Here is a 12,573-nt window from a genome sequence, read left to right as displayed (position 1 = left end):
ACACAATGTTAGTTACGGTACAGGTACTCGAGAGTAATATTTGGGTTAAAAAACTGGTAAGAATTGGACTAATTAGCCGTTTGAAACAACCGGTAGAAACGCGGTAGTTCCTCATCCATACTTAACATATTTTCAGAGAAAATCTCTTTCTTGAACCAGTTTAGAGTGAGGTGCCCAGGAAGATAAAACTCTACTGCACAACATGTTTTTAAACACGACATGATTTAGACATGGATTAAATAGGTAGTCAGCGGGGAAGATATTTTTACAAATCCTATCACTGGAATTCAAAGTGGTCACCCAGGAAAGTGTTGCCGAGCTTAACGATGGTGGTAATTTGAGTCTCTCTTGAATCCCTTACCAGGGATTGTGACAAAGCAACTAAAAATTTTAACAAAGAATGGTAACGGTATGGGGGAAATTCCTACACTATTTTTAGGTGAAAAAGCAGAAAACAGAATTGTTGTTAGACTAAGAGAATATTTTATGTGAGAACTTAGAGATAGGAGAATTTAGAGAATAAGGCAATTTAGAATAGAAGAAAACCAGGAGGTGTCACCTCACCTCCATCAGTATGGCCACCATCAAAAAGGTAAGAGATAACAGATGCTGCGAGGATGTAGAGGAAAGGGAGCCCTCGTGCACGGTCAGTGGGAATGGAAATTGGTGCAGCCACTATGGAAAGCAGAATGGAGGTTTCTTACAAGATTAAAAATAGACCTACCATATGATCCAGTGATTCCACTTCTGGGAATATAACCAAAAGAAACAAAAACACTAACTTTAAAAGATTATCTGCAGCCCATGTCCATAGCAGCATTATTTACAATAGCCTGGACATGGTAACAACGGGAGCGTCTACAGATGAATGAATGAAGAATACGCAGAACGTATACACGCGCGCGCTATGGAATATCATTCAGCCATAAAAGAGGAAATCCGACCATTTGTGACAACCGGAATGAACTGTGAAGCCATTATGTCAAGTGACATAAGTCATAGAAAAACAAAGTACTATATGACCTCACTTACGTGTAGAATCTAATTTAAGCGCGCGCACCCACGCATGCGCGCGCACCCACGCATGCGCGCGCACCCACGCATGCGCGCGCACCCACGCATGCGCGCGCACCCACGCATGCGCGCGCACCCACGCATGCGCGCGCACCCACGCATGCGCGCGCACCCACGCACGCCAAACCGGATTTGCAGTTATCAGAGGTGGGGGACAGGAGAAGAAGGGATTGGAGGAAGGTTGTCAAAGGGCACAGAGTTGCCATTATACCTAAGTATGGGGACGGAATGGACAGCTTGATGACTACAGTGAACACTGCTGTATGACCCAGAGAGAAACTTGTTGGGGGAAATTTTTTTCATTCCTTTTTATTATATCCATAGGAAATGAGGGCTGTTAACTAAAGCCTACTGTGGTAATCATTTCACAATATATATAAATTAAACCACCATGTTGTGTACCTTAAACTTACATAGTGATGATGTCAATCATTTCTTAATAAAACTGGGAAAAAATTACCAACTCAGAAGAATTTTATGTGAAGACCGTAATATTACTTTTCAGGAAATGGTAGGTAAAAAAAGATGGTAACAGTATTAATTGCAGCAGCAGTAAAAAAAAAAGGGGGGGGGGGGTGGGGAAAGGACATAACAGAGTATACACAGCAATGACCCGAAACAATTTTAGAAGGAAATAAACAAAATGTTGGCATTGGTTGCCTTTGGTGACAGAATTATGTTTTTCTTTCTACTTTTGTCTCTTTATAAAATTTTCTAGAATGGGGCATGCTTTTTCATATTGAAAAATCACTTTAAAGGCAGTTTATAAAAAGTCACTGTGCTATTTGGAGAAATAAAAATAATCTAATTTCATCCACTTCTCATTGAAACAATGACATATTTTTTGGCATATTCTTTTATGTCTTTTATTGGCATATTCAATGTTACCCTTTGCAATAGATTCTTGTTCATGTGGCCTGCGTTTAAATACTAATGGTAGGGATTTTCACCTAATATAGAGACAGCCAGTTGTTAAGAACTTCAGAATAGACTATTCTAAAAGTAAGACTTTTGGGGCCCCTGGGTGGCTCAGTCGGTTAAGCGTCTGACTTCAGCCCAGGTCATGATCTCAATGTTCGTGGGTTCAAGCCCTGCTTCGGGCTCTGTGCTGACTGCTCAGAGCCTGGAGCCCGCTTCGGATTCTGTGTCTCCCTCTCTCTCTCTGCCCCTCCCCTGCTCACACTGTCTCTCTCTGTCTCTCAAAAATAAATAAACATTAAAACATTTTCAAGTGAGACTTTTACATCAGTCAGGCAGGGCTTTTCAGCCATTTATTCCAGCTTGCCAAAACTTTAAGCAAAACTCTGTCCCCTTCTGCGACTATCATGACATTTCCTTTCTTAATTATCTTCACCATCTCTGATGTCAGGAATGGCAGCAGCACCTTCAGAGTGACTCTTGAGATCTACTGTTCTAGGATCACATTTCCCAACACCAGGACCTAGTTGATGTTCAGGAAATTAATTTAATTAAATAGTTAAATAATCTCTTCACATAAAATGCCTTTATTTTCTTTGTTTGGGTCAGAGAGTGAGGTCATCAATAGGTCCTTATTTTCTAATATCGTAACTCCTGGAGGCTATCAATCCCAGAATTCCTACCTGGGGAGCCACTGATGGCATCTTATCCTTTCGGAAACATTAATAGTGCTCCATTAAAAATCTAAGCCCTAGAAATGCCACCAGCTTCGAAGGAGAGCCCTATTCTCCCCAAAATAATTATTTCAATCCAAGGATGGGTGAAGAAAGCATTTCTCTTTTCTCTTAAGTAGGACTATTACCCTGTTTTGTGAAGACTTCAGAAATGGTGAAACCCTGAGGTCTAATGCAATCTCTTAGAACGACCCAGATTTTCCAAATGTTGACCACAAAGTCAGGGGGGGAGGGGAACTTCAGGCTGCTGTTGCTTCTCAGATTTTTTTTGAAATGGAGGACATCCGATCTCAAGTCTCTGAAGAAACAAAAACTGGGGGTCGTCACGTATGTGTTTGTGTCACTTCAAAACACACTGAGAAATAGAGGACCTGTGTCCTACCTGTCCTTTCACACAATACCATCCAATAAAACACCTGTCCCTGAAACGTCACCAACAATCCATCTCATGCCTCTGTGTGGCGTAACCCGAAGATGTTCTTGTCGGGGAGCAATCGTGAACGCCCTGCCCCTTCATACGAGTCTCCCTTAAGTCCTTTCCCACCGAGGGCTTGAGCCACTGGGTCAATTCTTCATCTCCCTTTGCTCCAACCTTATGGACTAGAATCGATCACAGCCTCCACCTCAGTCTCCTGTGACTCCTTCTCTTTCCTTGAGACACAGTCTAAGACACTCGCTGTACCTAAAATATGATGCTGCACGCGATGCCAGTGAGCTTGGTGATCAGTCTGGGAGCTGGGGAAAGCTGCTATCACAAGTTCCAGAAGGCGGCTATCTGCTCTCGCTCAGAGTACATATTTTAACAACAGGCTGCACGAATTCAGCAGCCTGACCTGGGGACTGTAAGAAGCAAACACAAAGATCTTGATGTTTGATCCTTCCTGTCTGCTTCTGTGTATAAACAATCCATTAACATTGTTTTTCTTCCGTGCTCCAAATGTGTGGCTTTGGAAATACAAACACCATAAAAGGAACTTGGTTATTTTGAGCTCACCCTATTGATTCGTCATCATCAAACTGTCAGCCTCTGAAATATTGGCTATATATAAATGGTGTGCTGGTAAACACCCCCTCTCCATAGAGGGGGTAAAAAAAAAAAAAAGCTTTGGTTTGTAGCATTTGCCAATTTCCATGGTATAAATACTCCCACCATAGCCAATTTCAAGCCAATTTCAAGTCTACTAATGTAAAGTCAACCTGCTTGCAAAATTCCTGAAAATTTAACAAGCAGTTCCTATATGAGCCAGTTAAGAGTTGGCTCCAGTAAATTGCTGGATATAGATTATTTTTCTAACACCCTCAGAATTTAATGTGCCTTAATTTATAAGTGCTGAAACCAACATGATAATCCTTTCCTTCTCTAAAAATTTCATTAGGTGACATAATAACCCCAGATCATTTAAATGCCAGGATTTCCAGCCTTGAGTCTTCCCCACTTTCAGGTTTTATAAAATGACTTGGAAAACCCACTTCCCCTTCTACTTCTGCAGGGAAAGTTCTTGAACAGACGCAAATAGTTGATAGTAATAATCTTCCTACACAAGCTTTAGTAAAAACGGGCAATTCTAGCAAAGTGTTGGAAAATACACACCTACTTCTCTAACAAAGAAGCCGGCATTATTCACTATTAATAAACAGAGCCTCATTAGTTTTCTCAACATTAAACCAAAGGCTATTCTACACCGTGGTTATTGTGTCTTGCAGTATCTACACAGGGCTAGCGTTATTTCAAAGAGCAGGGAAGGCTGTTTAGGCTGGGGCGTCACGAAGGCTTCTCTGAACCGAGGACTCTATGACAATAGGATCCAACCACGGGAAGACTGTGCAGACGACTATTCTAACTGAAAGGAAAAACACACACAAAGGCGCAGAGGTTGGAATGAGCTCGATCTGTCCAGAGGCCCGAAAGGACACCTCTGTGGCTGAAGGACAGAGCGAACAAGAAGCCAAGGGCCAGGAGAACGAGATTACAAAGGCAGGCAGGAGGCAGGTCTCCTAGGGTCTGGAACGTGGTGATGACATTGCAGTGTCTTCTAAAGCTACAGGGACGCAGGGCAGGAATGGAAGAGAGATGATTGACGGGCGGTAGATCAGACATAAAACAGAAATAATACAAATGTACTTTAAGCTGTTTCTGAGTTCACGGAGGTTTTCTGCCATGTATTTCATCGATTAACAGGGGCCAAAACTGTAACTTATGACTATGTTAATAGGGAATTCTTATAGTTAAAGCTCGTGGGAACCCCTGTCTCAGAAGTCCTACATTTCCTTGGACTTTGAATCACTGACGCTTGGGCCACTTATGCATTTTGGGAAAGAAAGAGGTCGCATGTCCAGTTTCAGGCTGTCTTCAGAGGCCTAGAATTTACTCTCCACTCAAAGCCTCTCTTTCGTTTCACCCTGAACACACACCAGGCAATAGCAAATATGGCCAGGAGGGCCGGGCCCAGAAACGTGAGAATTATCACCCAGCCCCTCCGTTTCAAAGACTTCCAGGCACTTTAAAAAACAGTCAAAGCTATTAAATTACTACTATGAGTGAAAATCAGCCAAAAACGGTTTTAAAAGTGTAAAGCGTCTATAATCAGCTTTTTGACTACAAAAGCGCAAACAGGACTCCGTCCTTTTAGCTCTCGATGGTCAGCTGTAGGCTCCCAAGTCAGAAGAAGCAGTAACTGCAGTTTCAAAGCCGCCCTTACCTGCAGTATAGTCTGCAGAGGGCACCTGAGAAGTCTCATCGGAAGTAAACGGACGGTTTACTCACATAAAGTCATTACAAAGCCCCTTAAGAGTTTCCAATCCCGGGAGTCACCTCGACAAGGTAACTCCATTCATCTGCTGTGAACTACCCGGGTAATTACCTGCAACCAAGAGACTCTCTTGGAGTCCCGCTCTTGCCGCCCCAACAAGTTACAATTCTATCTCAACAGTGGGTCCTATCTCTGGTCCAACAGCTTTCCCGCATGAGCTTTGCAGGTCTAAGCTGGCTGAGAGCTAAGAAATCTCCATCTGCCCACGTTGCTTAAAGACAGAATTCAATCCCGCAAAGCTACCGACCAATTTAGATATTTCCTCACAACTGAAAATCGGTTTTCAACAAGTTTCAGTCTGTATTTTCACATCAGCCAACTCTGCCCTGGCCATCTCGCTCTTGTAGCAGAAACGGTCATGAAGAGATCAAAACTATTTGCGGCATTTGGACCTAAAATCCACACACGGGGATAGCTGGGCCAAAAGACACGGGAGCAACATAGTTCTTGCTGACCACTGACGGTAATCTTTTCTCAATCACCTGCATTGCAAATCATTTCCAGTTGCCATTTCCCTTCTAAAAACTATCCTGTTGTTCTAACACAGATGAGAGTCTAAATGAAATTGAGATATTATAACTCTAAAGAAAAAAAAATGCTTGGGGCAAGAAGATGGTTCACCCACAAGACCTATGTGCTCGAAAATCACTCAAGCCTCCTCGTTTTTAACTAATGCTCTGTACTTATTCAAATTGACAACAATATGAAGTCGCTCTTGAAATCACCGCTTCAATGCAAACAGATGGAGCAGACTTGTGCTAATTGAAAGAAAAGGAAATTATTGTTCTTTGTACGTGTTCACCAACTTCCAACAAGTCAATGTTAAAGTCTTGCGCTCAACTATTCAAGTCATTCAATGCTCTAGAGATACATTTTACAGCTACTTCACGCGAGTGAGCCTGACTTAAAATAGAATAGTCTCCAAAAGGGCCAGATCAAACGCTCATCCTCCGAGTTTCTCTTTCGTACCACGGAAGTAGAACCGTGGGGTTTCACAGAAGCTCTGTAAAGCGCTTTCCGTGAGAATCAAGAAGACCATACGCGTTACATTACAGAATGGAAGAACCATGTGGCCTCGTCTATTATGAATGAATTCTGTTTTTAAAGTTTAGCTATCTAAACTGAAAAACAGAGCAAGGATTAGGGAGAAAACACATGACATATATTTATACGCCCAATCGCAATTCAACACCGTCAAACAACTGTTCCTCTCTCAAAACCCTCCAACAATGGTGATCCCTTAGAGTTCACTCGTTTCCAACAAGGTCAACACGATCACACCAGGAACATCCAGCAAGGTGCCTCGCCACCCCGGGTGACCCTGCCTACGGGTGCCACAATGCTCCGTGTAGCTCTTGAAAACCTAGTACCTCAAGTTATGACTGTGTGTTCTCCACGGCCATTTTGGTAAGTTCAAAGGCATGACGTTGAAGTTAATCATCAAAGAAATCATTTTAGAAAAACTTCCTGCTGTTCAGGTGCTTCTCAGATGAAGCTCTGGGATATGCTGCATTCTACTGTCAATTACTTAACATTTGTTTGAATTCAGCAGCAGGAAAATAACATGTTTCTCTATAAACCCTCCACCTGCCAAATACGTGTACTTTCTACTGGCTCAAAATTAGGTCTTGGGCCATTCATGACTTCCTCTGGTGCTGCTTCCAGAAAACGAGAGCCAAAGTTGGCCTTGTAACAGTGACCCTCGGGTCTTAAGGAACAGGTCATCTGTTTTGATAAACTTGGTTCAATTGCATCTCCAAACAGCTTCACTTGCATTGGGCTTTAATCCATGAGATACACTGAGTCGGCTTAAAGGGAGATGACATATATATATATATATATATATATATATATATATATATAGAGAGAGAGAGAGAGAGAGAGAGAGAGAGAGAGAGAGGGAGAAATTCTTTTTTAATAAATGTAATTTTAAAATAAATTTTATATTTAATAAATTTAAAAACCAAACAATTATGCTCCTAGCTGTAAAAGCTCGGTGGTTTCCAAGCTTCTCAACCAGAGTGGAAAAGATTAACCAGTGGTGACAACATGAGATCACAGTAGTAGGTAGACTACGACTGCTGCTGCTGCTACAACCACTATTTATCTGGTTAATCCATGTCCTTAGCAAGAAGCCTTATGTCACTTCAGTTCCACAACGACTTGCTGAACTTGCCACGGTGGAGCTGAGGCTCAGAGCAGCTGTATAACCAGCCCAATGTCCCCCAACTAGTACATGACAGGTAAGAGGATTTTTTTTTAAGTTTATTTGAGAGAGAGAGAGAGAGAGAGAGAGAGAGAGAGAGAGAGCGAGCACGCGCACACATGCACATGAGGAGAGGAAGGGCAGAGAGAGAATCCCAAGCATGTTCTGCACTGTCAGCACAGAGCCTGATGTGGGGCTTGCACTCACAAACCATCAGATCGTGACCTGAGCCAAAACCAAGATTCGGAGGCTTAGCCGACTGAGCCCCCTCCCCAGGCATCCCAATAGGCATCAGGATTTAAAGATAAACCCATGGGACTCCTAAGCCTCGCTCTACTAAACTGTGTGAGTTACAAGCCCACGATACAAAATTGTGTTGACAATGTGAATAAATTATCCCAATTATGAAATCCAAAAGCAAACATTCTTCCCATTTATCTCTACTTCTGCAAAAGTTAAGAATGCTACGGTTGGATAATATGACCTTTTATCTGCAGAGAGCACTGCACGCTTTCAAAACAATTCCCCATCTAACATTTCATCCTATTATTGCCACAAACCTGTGAAGTAGGTAGAACAGATGTTACTATTATCCCTATGTGGCAGATAAGAAAACAGAGGCTCAAAGGGGCTAGACGCCTGCCAAGTCCGTGTTGGAGATTAAAGGAGAACTCAGGGCAACTGACTTGCAGCCTGAAATCAACATGTTTCAGACCTTCCTTCATTACACACACATTCACATTCTTTCTGTCTCTCTTTCTACATCTTTGATTCTCTCTGTGCCTGTCTCTCTTTCTCGTGCCTTCAGCCATTGGGCAAAGACTCAATAAATCCACTGCCCCAGCATCAGCAGGGAACTGTGGCCATTTGACAAGAATTCTATAGTTTAAAGAACTCTGTGATGGTTCATTCAGGGAGATTTCCGCTCTGATCCAATTCATTCTCTACATTTGCGAAGCATGACTATGTCTTGTGGCTTTCACAGGGAGATAACCTCTAATACAAAACCACCTCTTGAATTCGACAATGGAATTCAACTCACTTGCTTTCTGTTTTGTTTTTATTGTCTTACATTGTTTTGAGAGCCAGAGAGAGTGAGTGGGGAGAGCCAGAGAGAGAGGGAGAGAGGGAATCTCCAGCAGACTCCATGCTCCGCATAGACCCCAAGATGGGAGTTCGGACCCACGAACTGTGAGATCATGACCTGAGCCAAAACCAAGAGCTGGATGCTTAAACTGACTGAGCCACCCAGGTACCCCGAACTCAACTCATTTTACTCCAGGGTGTTCAAACATCTGTTGTGAGCACACCCCTTTTCCCTCTGCCTCCTTTCCTTCCTAAAAGCCTGCCTCAGGTGGAATTCGTATACAAATACGAAGGGGATGGGACGCCTGGGTGGCTCAGTCGGTTAAGCGGCCGACTTCGGCTCAGGTCATGATCTCGTGGTCCGTGAGTTCGAGCCCTGCGTCAGGCTCTGTGCTGACCGCTCAGAGCCTGGAGCCTGTTTCAGATTCTGTGTCTCCCTCTCTCTGACCCTCCCCTGTTCATGCTCTCTCTCTGTCTCAAAAAAATAAATAAACGTTAAAAAAAAATTAAAAAAAAAAAAAAACACGAAGGGGAAAGAAAGTGTGCAAAAGTTTCCTCTTAATGAATATGACATGTTAAACATTAAATGCTTTCCAGAGACGTATTTTACAGTAGAAATCTAATATGGAGAATTTATAAACCTAGCAAAACCTGTTAATACAATGGTTTCTGTGCTCTAATTTGATAAGGTGGCTATCTTAAATTTTGGTCAAAGAAGTCAATGTAGGGAGGAAGGGAAGGAGGGAGATCAATGTGATTTTGTCACTTGAATCCACTATCTATCACCCTGTAACACGCTGTCCTTTAAAAGTGTGTCCCTTTCAGTGGCAAACAGTGAATATTTATTATATTTCCAATGCAACAATTCTAGGTTCAAATTCTGCCACTGCAGGTAAATACAGATAATAGTGATTGATGGGTTTGAAACGCAACCGTAATTATCCACCAAATGATTGAAAAAGTGACCTAGAGTAGCTGCTGACACGAGCACAGTATTTATGGAACGAAGTCGTGCCTACAAATCTGAAAGCCATTCCCAAAAACGTGTCCCTTGTGAAATAAGGTCACAGTCATCAGTGAGTGAAGGACAAGAGGAAAGAGGGAAACCATAAAGAAATCTAGGCAGGCCATGAAGCCAAGGGGGTTGAGCATAATAAATAAATACAGAAGACAGAGGGCTGATAACACAAAGTACACTGGAATTGCAGACCATACATTTGTAGGCACCTGATCTCAAAGTGTCTGAAGGATTCCAGCCAGTCGAAGGGGGACTTCAGGGTTTTGCCAGGCTAAGGTTCCAGAAGTCTGAAACAGGCTATAGAAGGGAGGGGAGCCGGCAGCTGAGCATCTGGGGCACTGAGGAAAAGTGGGTGTGGACATACATATCTAAATGAATTAACCCAAAGGGCAGAACTGAGCCTGAAATGTTGACCCCCGAACCCGAGGCAGCTAGAAGGAACACACGGATTTGGGGGGCAGGCGGGATGAAGGGCTTGCACAATATTCCTGGGGTGGGGGTTGCCAAGATTTCAAGGGACTCCTTTATAGAGACGTTGGGTTATGATGTACCCCCAGCTGGGAATGTGCCACCAAAGAGGAAGAAACTGCTGGACAGACCCTCTGCATACAGTCCCTCCCACTTTCTACTTTTTTGTCAGTCTCTGCAATGAGAGGAACATGAACTGGACAAAGGGATGTGAAGAAGGGGAGGTCATCCATGAGGACACTAACTCTCCTTGTGGGTAGAGTCCGGATACAGGCAGAACTGCCAAGAAGAACTTCCTCGGGGTATATTTACTCGAGGTGTTTTAGACATGTCGTCTCACCTTATCCTCCCAATAAAAACTTCCAGAAACAGATCAGTTGCCCAACTTAGTAAAACAGTTGACATAACATTGCACTTTCACCCCACAGCCTTTCTTCAAGACCCCAGGTTTCTCAGTGAGTCTTAGACAGTGGTCTGCAAGGCACCTGACCATTAGATTCGTTCGTTCGTTCGTTCGCTCATTCATTTATTCATGCATTCACCAAGCATGCCTTCAGTGCCTCACACATGACACTGGGGGCCCAGGGATGAGTGAAATAAGGTCTTTGTCTTCTCAGAGCTGTGATTCTGGTCGTAGAGGGAAGACAACACAGAGGTAAATAAATAACACAGTTGAAAGAGAAAAAGTGGAAGCTTACAAAACGGGTCCCGAATGCAAACTAAAGAGGAACACCTATTCGGGGTCTGAAACAGAGACCTTCCTAGAAATGGAACACTTAGGCTAAGATTTAAGGATAAGATGCACCAAACACAGGAGGAGGGCACTCACGGCAAGAGGAACAGACTATTTTCAGACTCAAGTTTGGAGAAGGTAGTTAGAGCCTTTTGAGCAGGAGAAAGGAGGGCTGGAGGTGAAATTGGGGGATGTAAGCAGGGCTGGTTTAGATGGGAGCTTGAAGACTGGAGGAAAAGAACTCAAGTCTTCGTCAAATGAAAAGCTACTAACAGTGAAACGAGGTTAGCGAGTGACACGGCCTGATTTATAGTTTTAAGAGATCACTTAGGGTTGCAGGGAATGAAAGGAGACAGGTGCAAGTGGGAGAAGGGAAGGAGAGCCCCGGAAAGTGCCACTGCGGTATTTTCAAACAAGACAAGAGTGACGACTCAGGTTAGGAAGGTGACGGCAGAGATGGCCAGAAATGTAAGTGAAACTCGAAGTATATTTTCCAGGTAGAAGCTCTGAGACTTCACGTAGGATTAAATGAGGGGAAAGGTAGTATTTTGTTAAAATACTACCCAAAGCACTCTACAGATTCTGTGCAATCCCTAGCAAAATACCAACAGCATTTTCCCCAGAACTGGAACAAACGATACTAAAATTTGTATGGAAGCACCAAAGACCTCAAAGAGCCAAAGCAATCTTGGGAAATTAGAACAAAGCTGGAGGTATCCCAATCCCAGGTTTCAAGACACACTACAAAGATGTAGTCCTCAAAATAACGGGGTCTTGGCACAAACACGGACACGTAGGTCACCAGAGCAAAACAGAGAACGCGAAAGGAAAGCCACACTTATAGGGTCAATTAATCTGTGACAAAGGAGGCAAGATTACACAATGAGGAAAAAACAGTTGCTTCAACAAACGGTGCCGGGGAAAAAAGTGGATGGCGACATGCAAAAGAATGAAACTGGACGGGTGTCTTACACCAGACACAAAAATATCAAAATGGATGAAAGACCCAAATATGAGACCTGAAACCATAAAACTTCTAGAAGAGAACACAGGCAGTAATCACTTTGATGTCGGCTGTAGCAACATTTAAAAAAAATTTTTTTTTCACGTTTATTTATTATTGAGAGACGGAGAGAGACAGAGCACGAGCAGGGAGAGGCAGAGAGAGAGGAGGAGACACAGAATCCAAAGCAGGCTCCGGGCGCTGAGCTGTCAGCATAGAGCCCGACGTGGGACTCAAACTCACCAACCACGAGATCATGACCTGAGTCGAAGTCGGACCCTTAACTGACTGAGCCACCCAGGTGCCCCAAAACATTTTTATATGTACGTCTCCCGAGCAATGGAAGCTAAAGCAAAAATAAACTATTAGGACTACATCAAAATAAAAATCCTCTGCACAGCAAAGGAAATCATCAACAAAATGAAAAGGCGACCTACTGAATGGGAGAAGATAATTGTAAATGATACATCTGACAAAGGGTTAGTATCCAAAATATATAAAGAACTCATATAGACAGCTCAGC

The 12,573-nt window shown here is 43.1% G+C and overlaps 1 protein-coding gene across 4 annotated transcripts in view; it reads right to left on the bottom strand.

The window, feature by feature from the left end:
• The window catches only part of PRKG1 (protein kinase cGMP-dependent 1), a 1,256,614-nt gene that overhangs the window by 1,087,654 nt on the left and 156,387 nt on the right, over positions 1 to 12,573 (bottom strand). The window contains exon 1 of one of the 4 annotated variants that reach the window (XM_019430063.2): positions 783 to 867. The exons of 2 other annotated variants lie outside the window; for them this stretch is intronic. In XM_019430063.2, coding sequence (XP_019285608.1) covers positions 783 to 820 — 38 coding nt within the window. In that variant the 5' untranslated portion in view covers positions 821 to 867. Of the gene's footprint in view, positions 1 to 724; positions 868 to 12,573 lie in introns of those variants that run through there. One more of the 4 variants, XM_019430066.2, reaches the window with a different exon arrangement.

This window comes from Panthera pardus, unplaced genomic scaffold (assembly GCF_024362965.1).
Source record: "Panthera pardus isolate Hobbes unplaced genomic scaffold, ASM2436296v1 HiC_scaffold_22, whole genome shotgun sequence".
Lineage (NCBI taxonomy): Eukaryota > Metazoa > Chordata > Mammalia > Carnivora > Felidae > Panthera > Panthera pardus.
The sequence above is the reverse complement of the archived record's forward strand: the minus strand, read 5'-3'. Positions and strand labels throughout refer to the sequence as shown.